We start from the raw sequence: 20,826 nt of genomic DNA, 5'->3' as shown, positions 1-20,826 counted from the left end.
CAGTTCCCTCGTCTGTAAAATGGGGATTAAGACTGTGAGCCCCACGTGGGACAATCTGATGACCTTGTATCTACCCCAGCGCTTAGAACAGGGCTTGGCACATAGTAAGCGCTTAACAAATAGCACCATTATTATTATTATGTACAAACTTCTCCCTTCTGCTGTGTTTCTGGCACCACCCAGTGGCCCTTGGTAGTATTGGACCAGATGGCCGTTTGCATTTGGGGTGTCCGATGGGTTTGGTATCTCTTTTCACTCAGTCACTTGTATTTATTGAGCACTTACTGTATGCAGAGCATTATACAAAGCGCTTGGGAGTGTACAATATAACAGACACATTTCCCACCCACAGCAAGCTTGCAGTCTTTCCCCCTGCATTCCGTGGGTTCTGTGTTTTGATGAAATGACCAGCTCTTTCTGGCACTTTACCACAGCAGTTTTGCTCTCCCTGGCCTCTCCCCTAATGAGGCTTCCTGTTGTGAAATCAGGAACATAGGGTTTTCTGGACCGGATCAGGCCATTGTCCTGAAAGCCGTCCGAGCCAAGGCCCTGGCACCCATGCCACTCCCACCCAAAGCCCACAGCCAGTTCTTACAGTGGAGCCTGAGCTTTGTCCTTGGTGTTTTCCCTTCCCTAGTTCCTCTGGCAGTATTCTTGAGGTCATCTAGTCTCTTCTGAAGGAGAGTTGCAAGGGCCCAATTACTAATCCGATCTTCAGACCAAACATGGGTTCTGTTTGTTCTGCCGAGGCTTGGAGCTGCCCAGTGTGGTCAGATGTCCCGGGCTCTTGTGTGTGCAAAGTGACACAGACAGACACTCAACTCTCTCCTTCCCCCTCCTCTCCTGGGTCAGTTTGGGTCGATTTTGACTTAAGTATTTGCGTAGAAATGTCAATCACCGTCATTTGTGAAGTGCTTATAATTTGCAAAGCGAAATTCTGGGACAAATATGTGTACATTAGGGTACAGCCTATAGCCTCCAAGGGGCTCATAATCTTAAGGAAGAGGGGGTGCAGAGAAGTGAGCTTCAGGAACCTGAAGACTGAAGTTAGATGTTACTTTCTTGAATGCCTAGAGCTTTCTCTACCTCCACCCTGCCCATTTCAGGCCAGAGCACAGAGTAGTCAGGTGGCATTCTTCATAACACGGGGGCAGGTTGAGTTGCTCTAAGGCAGTGCATAAAGGTAGAAAAGCTCATTGTGATTAGATAAGGGCTTTCTCCAGAAAACTTCCGAAGGTTTTAGTCAGTCAATCATCAATTGTATTTATGGAACGCTTACTTTGTGCAGAGCACTGTTCTAAGCACTTAGGAGAGTACAATATAACAGTATAACAGACACATTCCCTGCCCATAAGGAGCTTGCAGTTACAGATATCATCTAATCACACGGGCCCTGCCTAGGCCCAAGGAGCTTATCATGTTTATCATCAGAGAGGGAAATTGAGGAACTGAACTGATGTGCTATGCTCGCAGTTCCCCCTGTAACTCCGGAGTAGAACAGGGTCTAGAGTCCAAATTTCCCAACTCCTGATTTCTACCTACTCCCTGAGTGTGATGATGATGATGATGATAATTAAGCACTTTTACTCTGTGCCAAGTACTATACAAAGTACAAGATAATTAGTTTGGTCACAGTCCCTGTCCCATATGAGGCTCATAGTCTAAGTGGGAGAGAGAGCAGGTATTGACTCCCCATTTTACAGAGGAGGGAACAGAGGCTCAGAGAAGTTAAATGACTTTCCCAGGCAAGTGGTGGAGCTGGGATTAGAACCCAGGTCCTCTGACTCCCAGGCCCTTCTCTTCCTTTAGGCCACATGGGTTAGGGTTAGAATTGGGGAAATTCCTCTTGTTAACTGCCCAAATCTGCTCACTATGCTTTTTCCCAGTCCGTGTAACGATTGGGTAACAAGTCCCAAATCTGCATCCCTGTGCACCCATCCCAAGAGTTTGGGGGAGTGTGGGAAAAGAAGCTGCCCCATCCCCCCTGCCTTTTCCTTCATCTATAAAGTGGGGATAATGCTCGTGTTCCCTCTGAGATGGATACTGAAGAGGCTGATCATGATTATTGTTGTTATTATGAAGAATATTTATTGGGCATGTACAAGGCACGTAACACTCTACTGGGCTCTTGAGAACAAGCAAAGAAGATAGAAATTGAAGTCAAGGAGCTCTCAGTCTAGCGGGGGAAGTCAAACCCAGCAACAACTAACAATTGAATATCCAAGATAACGTTTCAGTATCTGAGCAAATGCTGCTCTGCAAAACTGCCCAGCCCAGCAGTTTGAGACCTCCCTCTCTTCTCCCTCCCCCACATAAACTGAAAAGTGCCAACAGTCCAAGTGGGCTAAATGGGGGAAGAGGATAGGGCTAAGGCCTTAAACCTTTCAACAGCCCAGCCCCTGGGACGGAGGGCTTAGTGAGGTTCCCTACTCTAAGCATCCTCCACTCCTGTTATTTCCCTCGTGGAGTAGAATTGAAGAGATAAATGAAGGAAAGATTAAAGTCTTTACAAAGGGGACACAGGGGAGAGCGAATGGAGCCTGGAGGAAGTTCAGGAATTGTGTGAAAACTTTCAAGATTAAGGGAGACAGAGTTCTATTGTTTTTGTGATAAACTACAGTGAGGTCTAGTGGGTCTGCGAGCCAGAGGACCTGGGTTCTAACCCTTGCTCCTCCATGTGTGTATCTGCTTTGTGACCGTAGGCAAGTCACAATGTCTCTGTGCCTCAGTTCTCTCATCTGTAAAATGGAAATTAAGTCTGCGAGCCCCACAAGAGATATGGACTGTGGCCAACTTGATTATTTTGTATAGACCCAGTGCTTAGTACAGTGCCTGACACATAGAAGTGCTTAACAGATACCATTAAAACAAACAAAAAAGTCAGAAGCCAGGGGGCCATGTGCACAGAGGACCAGCGAAAAATGCTGGTTAATGTGGAAAATTAAAAAGCGGCAGTTGGTATAGTTTGAGGGTTTGAAATTTCTGCTTGAGTGATAACGATAAACCTCTAAAGATAAACTGAAAGAACTTCTATAAAATTACTGAGTTGTCAGGTGGGGAAAAACATCTTGGCATTCCAAGGTTATAATCATTATCTTCTGCTCTCTGATCCCGTTTAGACTGTGAGCCCATCATTGGGCAGGGATTGTCTCTATTGGTTGCCGAATTGTACATTCCAAGCGCTTAGTACAGTGCTCTGCACATAGCGCTCAATAAATACTTGGGCCTCAGGGCATGCCATGTTGCTGAAGGGAAGCAGCCCCTAGTGTGATGGAAATGGGGCTGGGCTTCCTAAAGACCCCTCAGACCCCTGGGCTGAGCACTGTCTGAGGCCCAAATTGAGTACAAAAACAACATTTCTGAGCCAGTTGGCCCTAGACTCCTTCCCCTTCACCCCTAACTCCACCCTGCTCTGACTTTGCTGTTGTCGAGGTGGTTCTTCCCTGGATTGAGGAGTAATTATTTTCCTGTCGGTGCTGTTGAGTCCTGATGTTCTTGTGAATATATGTGTGTAGGATTATATAGCCATTATCAAAGGCCTGCAGTGTGCTAGACAGTACATTACAGAACGTGTTAAAGTTCTCTTGGACCTTTTTCCTAAAAACATTTTTTTGCAACCTACATACCTAAAACCAGCTAATGTAATGCTGCGCACACAGTTAATGCTCAACCCCTGATCAATTGACTGGCTGGAATCTCTTCCCTTCCCTGCCTTCTCCCCAGCCTCTCTTCAAAGGGCAAATAGTGAGATTTCCCACCTCTTTTCCCTTCTGAGTTTTCCCTCGGGGCTGGGATGGTGGAGTTGAGCTGGGATGATCCTTTTGGTTCCCTACTGAAAACCCGGCTTGAGCTCTGTGGGGAGACCAACTGGCTGCTTTGGAGAGCGGCTGCTGGAGGGAGAGCCCAGAAGCGGTGGAAAGAAACTTCTCTGGGCCAGGTCACTCCACTCCAGGACACTACTGGACAGTTCAGGGAGAAAAGGGGATCACTCAGGGTTGTTACGGAAATTGTGTTCCCTTTAATTGTTGGGGTTCTGGGTGAGTCCAATGGGAGAGCTCGGGGTGGAATTGGTAAGCTGTGAAACTGAGGGGAAAGGGGTTGCCATGCAGGTGGCTATCCAATCTTAGTTTTCAAAAAGGTTGTTATCTTCTGAGTTGGACTTGTGTCACTTGGTTTGCTAACCGGGTGCTGCTCTGCCACACTGTTTTTTCCAGAAGATGTCACTGTGGAGCCCCCTGAGACAATGCCCACCCCTCCCTTGGTACTCTGCCTGGCTGACATGACCTCAGCCCATTTGGGAGTTCCGCCCATTGTGCCAAGCCAGGCCAGCCTGGAATTTCCAGCCGAGCCTGGAGCTTGGACAGTGAGGGAACCAGGATGGAGAATGGGGGGCTAGAGCTCCGTTCGGTGAGTTCTAATCTGGTCAGGGCCGGGCTTCCTGGAGATCCAGGAAGCATCCCTAGTCGGGAACTAGTTGCCCAGCAACAGGAGTTGCTTGCCCTGGCAGGCTGAGGGGGCTGAGTAGATGGACTGAGAGAGAAGTGGTGTTGAAAGGGTCACTGCCAGGGCCGGTGAGACTTTGGACACCTATGCTTATGCACACGTGTGGGCTGCATAGTTTGGCAAACTGTTTGATTTTGTTGGGTTTTTTTAAATGGTATTAGTTAAGCGCGTATTATGCGTCAGGCATTCTAAGGGCCAGGGTGGATAGAAGCTAATCATGTTGACACAGTCTGTGTCCCACATGGGGCTCACAGTCTTAATCCCCATTTTTCAGACGAGGTAACTGAGTCCCAGAGAAGTGACGTCTATTGCCCAAGGTCACCCAGCAGTCGTGGTGGAGCTGGGATTAGAACCCAGATCCTCTGACTCCCAGGCCCAAGGTCTTTCCATTGGGCAGTGCTGCTTCTGATGATGGTATTTCTTCTTCTTCTGTTCTTCTATATGTTCTTCTATTTATGCTTCTCAAGTTGTTCAAAGGCTGGGAGTGGAGAGGGAAGAGATCCCAGGCTTTGAGATCCTGCTCCCTTTCTAGTCTCTTTCTTTTGGCTAAGAGGTGTACTCTACCTGCCTTGATCTGTTTCTGGAGGGCAAGGGAGAGGCAGAGTTGTGGGCATGGCTCTGTGGAGAGGAGGCCCCCAATCGCCGCTCTGATTCTCATGGGATCTTGGGCTGGCTGGGCCCTGACCCACCTCCTAAGCCACCCTAGGACAAGCAGGGTCCAAGCTGAACCATCTGAGTTTGGGTTTGGTTTCCCTTCCCAGTCTCCTCTTGGGGATCGTTTCTGGGAGGGGGCAGGAGAGGTGGCGCAGTGACTGTGCTTCTGCGAACCCGGATGGCACCGTCAGGACATAATGATTTTACTCCTCCACAGTTGTCCCTGGGTGGCAGTGCCTGCCAGCCCAAGAGAGCAAAGGAGACCAGGGCTTGCTTCTGGCTTGGCTCAGACTTGAATTAAATGGGAATGAAATATCTATTCTCCCTCCCTTTCAGCTTGTGAGCCCCAACACGGACAGGAACTTAGTGTTGAGGTAACAGCAAGTGCTTAACAAGTACCACAGTCATAATTATTGGATCTCCAGATTTGAGTGTCCGTCATGGCCAGGCTCTGGTAGGGCTCGTCCATGGAGCCCTTGGCCCTACGTACTTTCTGAAAGCAACCTCTCCCTTCCCAACTGAGTGTGGAATTCTGGCCAAAAGGGCCCTCCCAATGTGGCAAGGCTATTTATATCCCCTCCCAGGGCTGAGCCGGGGAAAATCCAGGAGCAGAGGGAAGGAGCTCTGTGTGCTTGCCTCTCTGTGCATGTGGTGGACCAAGGGGACCTGATGTTCTTCAGAGCTGAGGCTGGGGGGCAGGGGCAAAGGAGGAGCCTGAGTTGAGAGAAGTAAAGTTTAGGACTGATCCTACTACAGACCCAGGCCCTGCTGGCAGCACCAGGAACCCTGAGAACTCTCACCGGCCCAGGGCAGCATCTCCTGAGAGTTCTGCCTGCCTCTCACTTCCTGATTTATGGGGCAGAGTAGATCGTAGCACCTCTTTCTCCAAGAGATGTGTGGACAGGGAGATCCAGGACAAATTTTCCACCTTTTCCACGCTCTGTGAATCTTGTTGAGGGGAGATGTTTGGTGACTCTTAACCTTCTCTCCCATCCGTCCAGTGTAATAATGATACTTGTTAAGTCCTTATGTGCCAAGCACTATACTAAACACTAGGCTAGAACAATGAGCGGTATTTATTGAGCACTTACTGTGTGCAGAGCACTGTATTGAACACTTGGGAGAATCCAGTACAATGGAGTTGGTAGACACGATACCTGCCCACAAGGATTTTACAGACTAGAGGGGGAGAGGGAAAATAAAATACATTACAGTAGAGAAATAGCAGATTTTAAGGATATACACATAAGTGCTAGGAGGCTGGGGTGGCTTGAATATCAAATACTTAAGGGATACGGATGCAAGCGCACGGGCAATGCAGAAGGGAAGGAAAATGGGGAAATGAGGGTTTAGGGAAAGCCTCTTGGAGGAGATGTGATTTTAGTAAGTGGGGAGAGTGATGTTCTGACGTATATGAAGGAGGAGGGAATTCCAGGCCAGAGAGAGGACGTGGGCAAGGGGTCGGCGGTAAGACACCAGATTGGTACGGTGAGTCATTTGGTGTTAGAGGAGTGAAGTGTGTGAGGTTGGGTTGTAGTAGGAGATCAGTGAGGCACTCCTGCTTGTCCAGCTCTGGAAAATCTTTCCCCGAGTGTGTGTGTACCTTGCTGTGGGTCCAGAAGTTTCTGGGCCCTTGGCCAGAGATCCTTAGGAAAGCTGGGAACCTTATGGAGGCGCAATCCGCACATCCTCCCCTGCTGGGCAATCTTAGCCATAACGATAATAATAATAATAATTGTAATTGTGGTTTTGTTAAGTGCCTGCTGGGGTAGATACAAGATAATCAGGGTGGATCACAGCCCCTGTCCCACATAAGGCTCTTAGTCTTGATCCCAGTTTCCCAGATGAGATAACTGAGGTGCAGAGAAGTGAAGTGACTTGCCCAAGGTCACACAGCAGACAAGTGGCAGAGCTGGGATTAGAACCCGGGACCTTTGACTCCCAGGCTGGACTCTCCACTCTTCTTAGCCATGGTTAAAGTCCTGTCCCTCCTCAGCCTTTGGAGCCCCCAGAGGGAGGTGAACTGTGGGTTAAGGCAACGGGGTGACGTGAGATGTTGGAGCCGTGAGTTTGGGATGAAAAAAACTGAAAACTGCTAGTTCTGATTAAATAAAGGAGTCACATTTGCTGTTTGGCTCTGGGCCAGTCATTAGCCTGTTTCTTCCCCCTGCTTTCCAGGATGGTTAGTTAACAATTATGGCATTTTTTAAAGCACATTCCAAATGAGACTCACCCACTTATCCCCATTTTACAGATTGGGAAATTGAGAGGTGAAGTGACTTGCCCAGGGTCATACAGCAAGACCAGTGATTGAGCTGGGGCTTGAACTCAGGCCTCTTGACTTCCAGCTCCAGCCACGAGAGAAAGGGAGCTTAAATTATGAATTACTTGGGGGAAGTGTGTTTGGTATTAGACTGTATAATCCCTGATTAGACTGTAAACCCGTCAAAGGGCAGGGACTGTCTCTGTTACCGATTTGTACATTCCAAGCGCTTAGTACAGTGCTCTGCACATAGTAAAGTGCTCAATAAATAATATCGAATGAATGAATACATGGTATAGTTCAAAATGGGGCAGTTGGGTTTCTGAGGGCAGTAAGCAAATATGCCCAAAAGGTGGAATGAGACTGTAAACTCATTGTGGCAGGGAATATTGTGCTTTCCCAAGTGCTTAGTAGAGTGCTCTGCACACAGTAAGTTCTTAATAAATACGATTGATTGATTGAGTGAAGGGCTCTGCGTGAAGCTGACTGAGTTGGAAATGGAGCACAGGGAGCTTGGGTCTGGTCTTGGGGCAGCTGCTTGATAATCCCCTGCCTGCCCATTCCCCCTACTCCCTCCTCGGCTCTACCCCCTTCCTCTCCCCTCAGCACTTGTGTATATTTTTATATATTATTTATTACTCTTTTATTAATGATGTGTATATCTCTATCTTGATGGTACTGATGCCTGACTACTTGCTTTGTTTTGTTGTCTTTCTCCCCCTTTTAGACTGTGAGCCTGTTGTTGGGCAGGGATTGTCTCTATTCTGTTGCAGAATTGTACATTCCAAGCGCTTAGTACAGTGCTCTGCACACAGTAAGTGCTCAATAAATACGATTGAATGAATGAATGAATGGACAGATTCTTGAAGATTGCTAGGTTCCTTGGCTGCCCCCAGAAATGGTGGAACCGTTTTAAGAGGTAGAAGCGGGAAACATGTGTGTTGTAATGGGTGGGGCCAACTGATAGAGAAGTCTTAAAGCCCTGATCCGGTTGTGTCGGTGTGGCGGGACGCATTGTGGACAGCTGAGATCTGTTGTGCAATTCTGAAGTGGGGGGGGGGTCCGTGAAGTGGTCTGAGGGAACTTGAGAAAGACGATTTTCAAGTCATGTTCAAGACATCAATAACTGTTAGTAATAACAACTGTGGTTTTTGTTAAAGGTTTAGTATGTGCCAGGCACTGTACTAAGCACCGGGGCAGATACAAGATGATCAGGCCCCACATAGGGCTCACAATCTAAGTAGGAGAGGGAACAGGTATCCAACTCCCATTTTGCAGATGAGGGACGTGAGGCACAGAGAATAATAATAATAAATAATAATGTTGGTATTTAAGTGCTTACTATGTGCAGAGCACTGTTCTAAGCACTGGGGGGGATACAAGGTAATAAGGTTGTCCCATGTGAGGCTCACAGTCTTAATCCCCATTTTACAGATGAGGTAACTGAGGCACAGAGAAGTTAAGTGACTTGCCCAAAGTCACACTGCAGACAAGTGGAGAAGAATGGATCAGAACTCAGCACCTCTGCCTCTTGGACCTGTGCTCTTTCCACTAGGCCACGCTAGTTCTCTAATTTAAGTAGTTGAGAATTTAACTGTGCCACAAGAGCAGCAGCCTTGCGGGAACTGTAGGGGGAGAGACCCCTAGCAGGAAAGCCGGTGAGGAAGTTGTTGCCCTTTTGGAGGCCAGGGATGAGCATAGTGTGACTGAGAACAGGGGCAACAGGAACTTGATACATGAAGCAGTGGAGGGGTGAAGGAAAAGCCTGTTTGGGCAACTAAGTGCGAGCGGTGGACCAAGGAGAGTGGGCCATGGAGCAGAGAGAAGTTTCAGGTCTGGGGACCTGCCCGTGTCAACTGCCACGGACTGTTGAGAGAAGGAAGATAAGGTCTTGGCTCCCTCTCCCATCTCCACTCTTCTAAGCCTTGAGCCTTATCTAAGCCTCGCATTGTCCTCGAACGTTCTCGGGGCTCAGATTGCCACCGATATCTCAGGCACTCTCGGCTCTAAAGCCCTGGGTGCCCTTGAGGTTTGGGGGTGAACCTCTCCCATTTCAACAGCCGGGCAGTTGTGGCCAGGAGGCTGCAGAGAAAACAGGGACTGCAGACTCCTCGTGGTGTGTGACCCAGGATCACAAGTCAACCTGACTGGTGATCCTGTCCAGTCAGGATCTGGCTGCTGGGGACGGGGCGCCATGGGGTTGGTGGGAGGACGCCCAGTTGTCCACTGACCCCGTTTAGGACCAGATTCGGAGACTGCGGTTAGGGAGTCTGAGGATTTATCGATCCAGAGGCCCTGAGCACTTTGAATCCGCACCCCACCCTGCAGCTCTTACGTCTGTATCTTTATACTCCGCCTCTTACTCTAGCCGTAGTTTCTTTTAACATCTGCCTCCCCCGCTAGAGTGTAAGCTCCTTGAGATCAGGGATTGCGTCTACCCACTCTATTGTATTGCACTCTCCCAAGTGATTAATGTAGTGCTTCAAACACAGTGAGCTCCGCACAACCAGTACCATTAATTGATCAATTGCGAGGAGCCGGAAGCCCCGGGAACCAGTGCCCCGCTGCCAACCCCGGCTCTGGGAGAAACATTGTGGGGCCGGGGGCGGGGCAGAGAAGGCAGCCCCCCTAGTTATTCTGACTTAGTTGATGTTTTACATTTCCCTGGCTGGAGTTTCTGTGCTGTGGCTTGTCAGTTCACCCGCCCCTTGGCCACCAACCTCCCCAAACCCCAGATCAAAGTTGGCCGGAAACTTGGGGTGAGGACTCCATCCTGCTGAAGCCTGAGACCCCAGGCTGAGCCTTTCCAGGAGTTGGGTGGGTCTCCAGGGCGGGGCAGGCTGGAGGGAAATCTCTCCCCAGCTTCACACCTCCCCTCTGCACTGGGGGCTGCCGCAGTTCCGGCCACTCCGGGGATGGGTTTTCAGTCAGTGCTATTTATTGAATGCTAACTGTGGGCAGAGCACTGTACTAAAGGCTTGGGAGAGTACAGTGCAACAGAGTTGGCGGACAGGTTCCCTGCTCACAAGGAGACGACAGCCTAGAGTGGGAGACGGACATTAATATAAAGAAATAAACTGTGGATATGTCCATAAGTACTTGGGGCTGAGGGTGGGGTGAGTATCAAGGGCTTAAAGGAGATAGATCCAACACAGAAGGGAGAGGGGGTTGGGGTAAAGAGGGCTAAATGGGGGAAGGCCTCTCAGAGGGATGTGATTTTTAGTAAAGCTTCGAAGGTGGGGAGAGTGGTGGTCCGGCTTGTATGGAGGGGGAGGGAGTTCCAGGCCAGAGGGAGGACGTGGGCGAGGAGCAAGAGAGGTAGACGAGATGGAGGTACGGCCCGCCCCACGGCCGCTGGGCTGAGCCCGCTTGCCGCTCTCCTCCCTATGCGCTCCCCCCGCTCCTTTGAGGAGCCCTCTGCCAGCACGCCTGCCCGGTGACCACAAGGAAGGAGCAGCTCCACCTCACAAGACAAGACGTGCATTTCCTGTGTATTAATAGCAAATGCAAAGGCCCCAGAGCCCCGAAAGGGCGGGATTTGCGAGGAGGGGGCCGGCGCGGCGCTGCCTGGAAGGATTCACAAGAGCTGGGCAGCGAGCGACAGAGGGGAGGATCGGAGGGCGGGCCGGAGGGCGGGTGGGCACCCGGCAGTGACCGGGGGTTTGAACAGAGGCTGCTTTCCAGAAGAGAAGCAGAGACTTTAAGGAAGTCACAACAACAGCAGCAGCAGCGGCGGCGGCGGCAGCCCGGTCTAGTCCTGTGGTTTCTTTTTCCTCCTCCACCACCGCGCCGCCCGTTTGTCTCCGGTGACAACCCCTGACGTCTCAGCGGCGCCCGCGAGAGAGGGCAGGGGGACCCGGGAAGGGAAGGGGCTGCCTGCGGACCTTTGGCTTCCCCTTCCTCCAAGCTGGGAGGAGGAGGGCTGGAGAGGAGGAGGAGGGGGAGAGAGAGAGGGAGAGAGAGAGAGAGGGGGCTTGGGGCGGAGAGCTGGAGCCCCGGCAGTCAGGAGAGTTGGAAAGTAAAAGCAGGAAAAGGGTTCATAATGGATCCTTTCATCAGGAGCCTGTGGCCGGGTTCCAGTATTGACTCAGGGGAGGCCAGCATGCTGGTTTAGGCCCGCTCGGTTCCCTCCTCCCCTCCCTCCACCCCCCTCCCCTGCCTCCCTCTGCTCAGCCGCTGCCCTCAGGCCTCCTCCGGCCCCTTCCGAGCTGCTGTCGCTGCTTCTGCTGCTGCTGCGTGGGACCCGGCTTCCTGTTGGGCCTGAGCTGGCTCCAGCGGCCATGGAAGAGGAGGAGGAGGCGATAGGCTTTTTGGACAGAGTCCTTGAGGATGAAGATGTGTTTGTCTCGGAGGAGTTTGAGCCAGGGACCCCAGTCAGCCCAGAACTGGATTCCCCCTTCCTGGTGGCCATCAAGGTGGGAGTGTGACCGGGAAGTCTCATCATGGCCGGGGCGGGGGTTCTGCCGGGTGGCCCGGGAAGCTTTTGGATCCTGTAAGGGGTGGGGGTGAGGGGGGAAAGGAGGAGAAGCATTTGTTTCTTAGCCTGAGGGCTGAACGGTTACCACACCCCAGGACCGGTTGGTCTAGGTTGGGGGCAGAGGAAACTGGTGACACACCGGGCTTGTGAGGAGGAGGAACAGGGCGGATGCCACAGTGACAGCTATCCTTAGGGGCCGATGTGCACGGCTCTATTTGGGCCAGTTGTTCCTGGGGGCGGGGAGGTTGACGGCTGCCCATTTCGTTCAGGTTGCTGTGTAGAAGGGGCTTTCTTGGGCTGTGACTTGGTAGCTGAGTTTTGCAAGTGTCATCCCGCACCACATTGTAACCCCCAGTCTCCCAGGAAGGCTGGCCGATCAGGGTCGGGAAGTGTGTCGCTTTTTTCTATCCCTGCTGAAATGCTCTGTGACTGGTTGTACTTGAAGGTGCTGCCAAGTTTCAGGGCATGGGGTGGCCTTAGGAACCCCCTCCTAAGACATGCTGTGATTCTTCCCAGGAGGAGCGTGACCTCTGCCTCGACTCTAGGGTCCCCGGCAGGTATCCGTCATGAGTCGGCTGACTCGGGGGAAGGTTTGGGTTCTCCCAGGAAGGAGATGAATGCTACCTGGGCTTCCCTTTTATTGCATGGGCAAAGGGAGAGCCCTGCCCAACTCCCTCTCCCTCCCTCCAAGTGATGGGATCATCTCCTGGGAGCACTGGCCCCAAATCTGCTTGGAAAACCTCTTCCAAGGGGTGTTAAGGCTGTTCGGACCTCAGGGCAGGGGCCTGGCAAGCCCAGGGAACTGAGTCTCCACTCCAACTTCAGTGGTTTGCTTGACTACTTTCTGTTCTGTGATGGCTGAAGTAGGAGGGGGGAATGAAGGGAAACTGGTGACTAAGTGATGGCACAGAGCCCACAACCAGCCTGAAAGGGGATGCCTGCAGGCAAGGACTTGGGTTTGTCAAAGTAGAAGCTTGCTTCTTCCTTAAGGGAGCAGTGCTCCTTTCTGGGGCGGAGACAAGGAGGTGCTACCTTGCCTAGGGGTAGGATGACCAGGTCTTTTGGCAGGGCGCTAGGGTCAGGAAGATGGAGAGCAGAGGTCTCCTCCCCTCCAACCCATTCACCTAAGGGCTTGGACCAAGTAGAAGCGGCCCACCTTATACATCTCTACTCCCTAATGAGCAGACAGCGACTTCTTTGTTCATTGTCCCTGTGGCCAGATGGGCCTCTGACTGCAGGGGTGGCCGGAGTAAAACCTGGGTGGAACCTACCTGTGAACCAGGACAGGGTGGTTGCTGGGTATGTGGGACAGTTCCTGCTCTGGGACTGGGGCATGGTTTCCCTAAAGAGGAGAGGAGGAGTCCGGGCTACACCGATCCCTCCTCAGAGCTCAGGCTGTCCCGCCCCCAGGGGATGGGAGCTGTTGCCCAACGTCTCGTCGGGGTGCGTGACTCCCAACACACAACCCCAAACCTCGGCCCTCTCAGGCAGAATGGCGACAGAGTTTCCCGTCGAGAAGGACGGCCAGGCCTCAGCCCCGGCACTTTGTGGTTGTTGTAAGGACTGAGGCGGGAGGCACCCAGCTGACCACGGACCCCACAGGGGAGGCAGCTCTTAAAGCTGCCCTTTGTCTAGCCAATTTGAAGTAGTATAAACTCTTCATGTATACAACTTCCCAAGCGCTTAGTACAATACCCTGCACACAGTAAGCGCTCAATAAATACGATTGACTGGCCAACATTTAGGCAGGTGCAGGTTGCTTGTTTCTTTTAGGGTCAAGTTTCGTTTTGTTGTTTCTGAGTTCTTGATCGTGGCCTTTTCCTGCCCTCCCCAATGTTTACCTCATCCCAGTAAAACCAGCTGCCCTGGGCTATTCCTAGTTTGGCTGGAAGGTCCATCACATAGCCCTTTTCTCTGTGAACCTGGGGCCATTATGGGTGGGAGGAAATGGAGAGAGATGTGAAGCACAGGGGCTCATGTGTGTGGCAGTGAGTGATGAGGACCCTGGGGTGGTTTAACACTTTCTGACCCCAAACTCCAGTTTCATCTGTCTCATTCATGTCTACTAACTTGATGTCTGATATCACGATCCACATTCATCTTACTGTCTGCATGTATGGGCTCTCTTCGGCATTCCTGCCTTGCTCTCTCCCCTCCCTCCAGGAAGGGGTCAGTTTAAATTGGCTTCTTTGGATGTCCGCTTTGCCAGAGGGGCTTCACTCTCCAGGACTCAAGGGCAATTCAACCATCCCAGGGAATCACAACGGATTAAGTAGTTATTGCTGTCTATTCAATGCATAAACTTCACTGACCCCACCATGACCCCTCAATGGCAGCCCATCCCAGTTCTCCCCTCTCACCACACCTCCCCCTCCCACTCTTCTACCCAACTCTTGCACTATTTCCACCCCTCTCCCCTGCCTCATTCCTGTCATCCTATCCCAGCACCACCCCTCAACCCCTCACCCTGCACTGGCCGTCAACTCACTCCCCACCAATCCCTCACTCCCCACCAATCACTCCCTCCCCACCAATCCCTCCCTCCCCACCAATCCCTCCCCATCCTTCGCACCATCCCCTACAACTCTGCAATCCCTCTATCTGACCATAACCTCCTTTCCTGCCTTTTCTCCCTCACGCCTCCTCCCCACAAATCTGTGCTGTTCCTCCACAGGGACCTCCATCTTTTGACCCCGTCCAATTTTCTCAACTGAACATGCCCCACTTAACCTCCATACCCCAACTACCTTCCCTTGATGACTAAATCGACATGTCAACATCACCCTCTCTACTGAACCCAACTCACTCCCCTATCCTTTCATCAATCTCGTACCACTAACCCACAGCCCTGGATCACCTCCACAGTCCGCCTCCTTCGCTCTTGTATATGAGCCGCAGAGCACCGCTGGTGGAAATCTAGATATCAGACTGACCTCATCCACTTCAAGTTTATCTTGCACGCTTTAACTCTGCCCTCTCCACTGCCTGGCAAAATTATTTCTCCATCCTATTGACACCCAAGCCCATTGTCCTCACCAGCCCTTCCACACGTTTAACTCCCTCCTCAAAGCCCTCCTACCTCCCCCATCCCTTATCTCTAATGACCTGGCCACATACTTGGTGAAAATCAACACTATTCAGGCATGATCTTACCAAAAATCTATTCTCCCCGGTCCCTTCCCGCTCCTGCCCCTTCTTCAACTCTCCCATCTTTCGCAGCAGTATCTTAAGAGATTTCCTGCCTTCTCTCAAAATCTACCTCCACCACCCGCATATCCAACCCCATTCCTTCAAACTTTGTCAAAACATTTTCCCCCTTCCTAACTGCCATCTTCAGCTGTTTGCTCTCCAATGCCTTCTTCCCCAATTCTTTCAAAGCATGCTCATGTCTCCTCTATCCTAAAAACAACCCTCCCTTGACATACGGTTCCCTCCGGTTTCTCCCACATACTATTCCTCTCCAAACTCCTTGAGTGAATTGTCTACACCCGGTATCTCAAGTTCCTCTCCTCCAATTCTCTCCTTGACCCCCTCCAATCTGGCTTCTGTCCCCTTCACTCCACAGAAACCACCTTTTCAAAGATCACCAATGATCTCCTTCTTGCCAAATCCAACAGCCTCTACTCCATCCTAATCCTCCTCGACCTCTCAGCTGCCTTCGACACTGTCGACCACCCCCTCCTGGAAACATTATCCAAACTTGGTTTCGCTGACACTGTCCTCTCTTGGTTCTCCTCTTATCTCTCCAGCCACTTATTCTCAGTCACTTTCGTGGGCTCTTCTTCTACCTCTCACCCCCTAACTGTGGGTGTACGTCAGAGTTCAGTTCTGGGTTCCCTTCTATTCTCCATCTACACCCCCTCCCTTGGAGAACTCATTGGCTCACAGGGCTTCAACTACCACCTCTATGTGGACGATTCCCAAATCTATGTCTCCAACCCAATCTCTCTGCTGCAGTCTCACATTTCCTCCTGCCTTCAAGACATCTCTACTTGGATGTCATCTCATCACCTCAAACATAACATGTCTAAAATAGAACTTATCTTCCCACCCAAACCCTGCCCTCCCCCTCACTTTCCCATCACTGTAGACAGCACTACCATCCTTCCTGTCCCCCAAGCCTGTAATCTTGCCGTTGTCCTTGACTCCTCTCTCTCATTCAACCCACATCTTCAATCCTTCATTTAATCCTGTGGGTTCAACCTTCACAACGTCGCTAAAATTCACCCTTTCCTCAGTATCAAAACAGCTACCACATTAATCCAAACATTTATCCTATCATGCCTTGATTACTGTGTAAGCCTCTTTATTGACCTTCCTGCCACCTGTTTCTCCCCACTCCTGTCCATACTTCACTCTGCTTCCTGGATCATTTTTTACAAAAGCATTTGGGTCATATTTTCTCATTCCTCCAGAAACTTCAGTGGTTGCCTGTCCACCTCTACATCAAACAGATAGTCCTCATCATTGGCTTTAAAGCACTCAATCACTTTGCTCCCTCTCCGTCACCTCGCTACTCTCCTACTACAACCCAGCCTGCACATTTAGCTGCTCTAATGCTGATCTTCTCACTGTACCTCGATCTCGCCTATCTTGCTACCTATCCCTAGCCCACGTCCTGCCTCTGGCCTGGAATGCCCTTCCTCATATTTGACAGACAATTACTCTCCTCCCTTCAAAATCTTATTGAAGGCACATCTCCTCCAAGAGGCCTTCCCTGACTAAGCCTTCCTTTCCTCTTCTACTCCCTTCCGCATCGCCCTGACTTGCTCTGTTTATTCATCCCCCCTCCAAGTCCCACAGCACTTAATGTACATATCTGCAATTTATTTACACTAATGTCTGTTTCCCCCTCTAGATTCTAGGCTCGTTGTGAGTAGAGCATGTGTCTGTTTATTGTTATATTGTATTCTCCCAAGTGCTTAGTACAGTGCTCTGCACACAGAAGGAATCAATAAATATGAATGACTGACTGGTGTGGGGGGAGGAGGGGCAGGGAAGAACAGGGGTCCTTCTTCCTAGCCACAGGACTACTTCTCCTCATGGCCAGGGGATGCCAGCAGTGCCTTTCTTTCCCTCCTGACCAGCAGACGTCCCTTAACCCAGCCACCTACACAATCGCCCCTCGCTGATTCCCCAGAATGACAATCCTCTGGACTCTACAGAACATAGAGCGAGCCTGAGGTACCTTGTGGCACATGTCCACATTCTGCCATCCCTCTGGGTAAAGGTGGGCATCGGCGGAGGCCCCATGGAGCTGCGAGGTACTGGCAGAAGAAAAAGTCATTATTGTACTGTGGCTACTTCGGGTTCTGCCACTTCTGGAGCAGAAGGCAAGGTGGGGGTTGATCGTGCTGGGGCTGCTGTTTCCATCTGCTGGCAAGGCGCTGGGTAGAGACCTGGGTGTGTCTTCTGGGGAAAATGATGGTGGCAGCAGGATCAAGTCAGAGCTCGTCTCTGGCCAGGAGGTGCCGGCAGCCAGGTGTGGTCCTGGGAGGCTGGATTTTTGATGCGTGTGGAAATTTCTTGGTTCAGGCATCTTTAATCCTAAAGAGGATGTTGCTCAAGCCAGCAGGGGAGGGTTAGAGAGGAGAGGGCTGGGCTAACAACCTTGGCTAACGGACTTGGCCATTTTCCTAGGGGAGATCACTCAATCAGGGGTATTTATTGAGCGCTTACTATGTGTGGAACAGTGTACTGAGAGCTTGGTAGAGATCAGAACCACAGAGTCAATAGGCATATTCCCTGCCCATCAGGAACTTAGAGTCTAGATGGGGAGACAGACATTGTAATGAATTATGAGCATGTACACAAGGTTAGGGTGGATATCAAAGTGCTTAAAGGGTACAGGTCCAAATGCATAGGTGACACAGAAGGGAGCAGGAGTAAGGGAAGTGTGAGGGCTTAGTCGGTGAAGGCCTCTTAGGAGATTTGATTTTGGTAAGGCTTTGAAGGAGGAGAGAGTGGGGGATCTGTCAAATACGGAGGGGGAAGGAGCTTTGGGTCTGAGTAAGGACGCAGGCAAAGGCTCGGTGGTGAGATAGATGAGATCAAGGTACAGTGAATAGGTTGGCTTTGGAGAAATGAAGTGTGCGGGTTGGGTTGTGACAAAGTCAGGGAGGTAAGATAGGAAGGGCCAAGCTGGTTGAGTGCTTTAAAGTTGAAGGTGTAGTGTTTCTCTTTGGTGCAGAGTGGATGAACAGCCCCTGGAGGTTCCTGAGAAGTGAGGAAAAGTGGCCTGAATGTTTTTGTAGAAAAATAATTTGGACAGCAGAGTGAAGTATGAACTGGAGCAAGGAGAGGCAGAGAGGTCAGCAAGGAGGCTGACGTAGTAATCAATGCTAGTTAGGATAACCGCTTGGATTAACATGGTTACAGTTGGGGAGGAGAGGAAAGGGTGGGTTTTAGCAATGTTATGAAGGTAGAATCAACAGGATTTGGTGACAGATTGAATGTGGGGTTAAGTGAGAAAGATGAGTTGAGGATAATGCCAAGGTCGTGGGCTTGTGAGGCAGGGAGGGTGGTGGTGCTGTCTACAGTGATGGGTAAGACATGGAGAGGAGAGGGCTTGGGTGGGAAGGAATAGAGATTTGTTTTGGACACAAGATTGAGGTGTATGCAGGACATCCAAGTAGAGTTGTCCTGAAGGCAGGAAGAAATGCGAGATTGCAGGGGAGGAGAGGGGACGGGGTGGAGAGGCAAATTTGGGGATCATCTGCATAGAGAAGGTAGTCGAAGTCAAAGGAGTGCATGAGTTCTCCAAGGGAGTGGGTGTAGTTGGAGAATAGAAGGGAACCCAGAACTGAGAAGCGGTGTGGCCTAGGGGATAGTGCACAAGCCTGAGAGTCAGAAGAACCTGAGCTCTAATCCTGGCTCCACCACTCTCTTCTCTGTGACCTAGGGCAAGTCATTTAACTTCTCTGTGTCTCAGTTAACTCATCTGTAAAATGGGAATTAATACTGTGATCTCCATGAGAGATCTGGATTGGGTCCCACCTGATTAGCTTTTATCTACCCCAGTCCTTGGTACAATGCCTGGCATAGAGTAAGCACAAATACTATAAAAAACCCCAAACTGAGCCCTGGGGATCCTCACAGTTACAGGGTGGGAGGCAGAGGAAGAGCCCATGAAAGAGACTGAGAAGAAGTCGCCAGAGAGGAGGAGATCCAGGAGAGGACAGTGTCAGTGAAGCCAAGGTTGAATAATGTTTCAAGGACAAGGGGGTGGTCCACAATGTCGAAGGCACTTGAGAAGTAGAGGAGGATTGGGATGGAGTAGAGGCCGTTGGATTTGGCAGATTGGAGAAGGTCATGAAAGAATCGGAAGAGAGGAAGTAGAGGCAGCAGGATTAGGCAACTCTCTCAAGGAGTTGCAGAGAAATCTTAGGAAGGAGATGGGTGATAATAGGAGGGACCCACTGGGGTCAAGGGAAGGGACTTCTTTTAGGGTAGGGGATACATAAGTACGTTTTAAAGCAGTACGGAAGAAATCAGTGGAAAGTGAACGGTCAAAGTTTGCAGTTAAGGGAAGAATGAGGGAGATGGGAAGTGTTTTGATAAAGTGCGAAGGATTGGAGTCCAAGTCACAGGCGGAAGGGGTAGATTTGGAGAGGAGGCCAGAGCTCTCTTAAGATACTGCTGGGAGAAATGGGAGAGTCAAAGAGGGGCAGGAGAGCGGGAAGGACTGGAGAGGGGGAGGGGAGATTTTAGGGAGATCACCCCTGATGGTTCAATTTTCTCAATGAAGTACATGGCCAGGTCATTAGGGGGAAGACATGGGTGGGGTGGTAGGGTGAGGAGATGAAGACTGCATCCCAAGAGGTTGAGAATGCCTAAGCACTGCTCGCAATCAGCTTCCCTAACCCCTCTAAGGCCTTCTCTCAGTCCCCAGAGGCAGGAGCGGGTTTTAGATGCCCTGCCACAGCCTGAGGGGTCATTGTTTGCCAAGAGAGGCAGGCCAGTGGTCTTGGTCCTCTGTTGCATCTTGGCTGCTGTGCCAATCCTGAGGGGAAAAGTGCCTGCATCCCCCAAGAGGCCCCGGAGGGTCAGCGGCTGCAGCCTCTCGAGGAGTCCTGGCTGTGGCAGGGCCCAGGCTGGAGACACCGGGATTGAGGCCTCCCCTCTCCTGAGACCGCTCTAGGGGGCCTCTCTGAGGGAAGGTCCTGGATGCAGAGGCACAGCGCTGGGGAACGTGGGCCTTCGGAGTTGGTCTTGGGCAAATCACTTAACTTCTTTTATGTCCCTCAGTTTCCTCAACTGTCAAATGGGGATCCAATACCTGCTCCTGTGTTGGGGAGCCCCGATGGTTGAACCCCAGCAGCAGCGAGCAGCCCTGTTCGACAGCCACTACACTCCATTACTGGGGGCTGTAGGAAATGGGCCTCGGGGAATAAGTGGAGGAAATAGCCTAGTTCCGATTAGGAGTGAGGGGAGAACAGGTAGGCGCCTGGAAGCAGGGCTGTGACTGGCTACTCTTGAGAAATTGGTAGGCTCAGTAGCGACCCGCCAAGTCATGTGACCTCTCCTCCCATGCTAACAAGGTGTATGTTCTGTTTGCCGCCTCCCCTACCCCCTGCAGAGTGAGCGAGAGGCCGGGAAGGGCCTGGAGATGCGAAAGCTGGTCCTGTCGGGATTTCTAGCCAGTGAAGAGATCTACATAAATCAGCTGGAAGCACTACTTCTGGTAAGTATGCTCTGGCGCCTTCCAACCTCCCACAGGGAGAAAACATCTGAGGTGCTGGGCTTCCTGGAACTGGATCTAGTTTTGGAGGCAAAGTGGGCAAGCAGAGTTGTGGTGTCCTCCCGCTTAAAGCCCCTGGTTGGAGCCTACCCTGGTCGCCCTCCGCTTCCAGCCTTCCTGGCCCTCTGCTCTTCATTCGGCCTCAGTTCCTCTGCCTTGGATCTCAGATACAGCTTCAGCTCTGCCTCA

The 20,826-nt window shown here is 51.1% G+C and overlaps 1 protein-coding gene across 6 annotated transcripts in view; it reads left to right on the top strand.

Annotated features, from left to right (window-relative positions):
* The window catches only part of ABR (ABR activator of RhoGEF and GTPase), a 162,805-nt gene that overhangs the window by 73,612 nt on the left and 68,367 nt on the right, over positions 1-20,826 (top strand). For 4 of the 6 annotated variants that reach the window (XM_029081817.1, XM_029081820.2, XM_029081818.2 and 1 more), the window contains exon 3: positions 20,476-20,580. In XM_029081817.1, coding sequence (XP_028937650.1) covers positions 20,476-20,580 — 105 coding nt within the window. Of the gene's footprint in view, positions 1-11,647; positions 11,836-20,475; positions 20,581-20,826 lie in introns of those variants that run through there. The other 2 variants (XM_029081819.2, XM_029081823.2) reach the window with 2 other exon arrangements.

The sequence above is a fragment of the Ornithorhynchus anatinus genome, chromosome 17 (genome assembly GCF_004115215.2).
Source record: "Ornithorhynchus anatinus isolate Pmale09 chromosome 17, mOrnAna1.pri.v4, whole genome shotgun sequence".
Classification (NCBI taxonomy): domain Eukaryota; kingdom Metazoa; phylum Chordata; class Mammalia; order Monotremata; family Ornithorhynchidae; genus Ornithorhynchus; species Ornithorhynchus anatinus.
The sequence above is the reverse complement of the archived record's forward strand: the minus strand, read 5'-3'. Positions and strand labels throughout refer to the sequence as shown.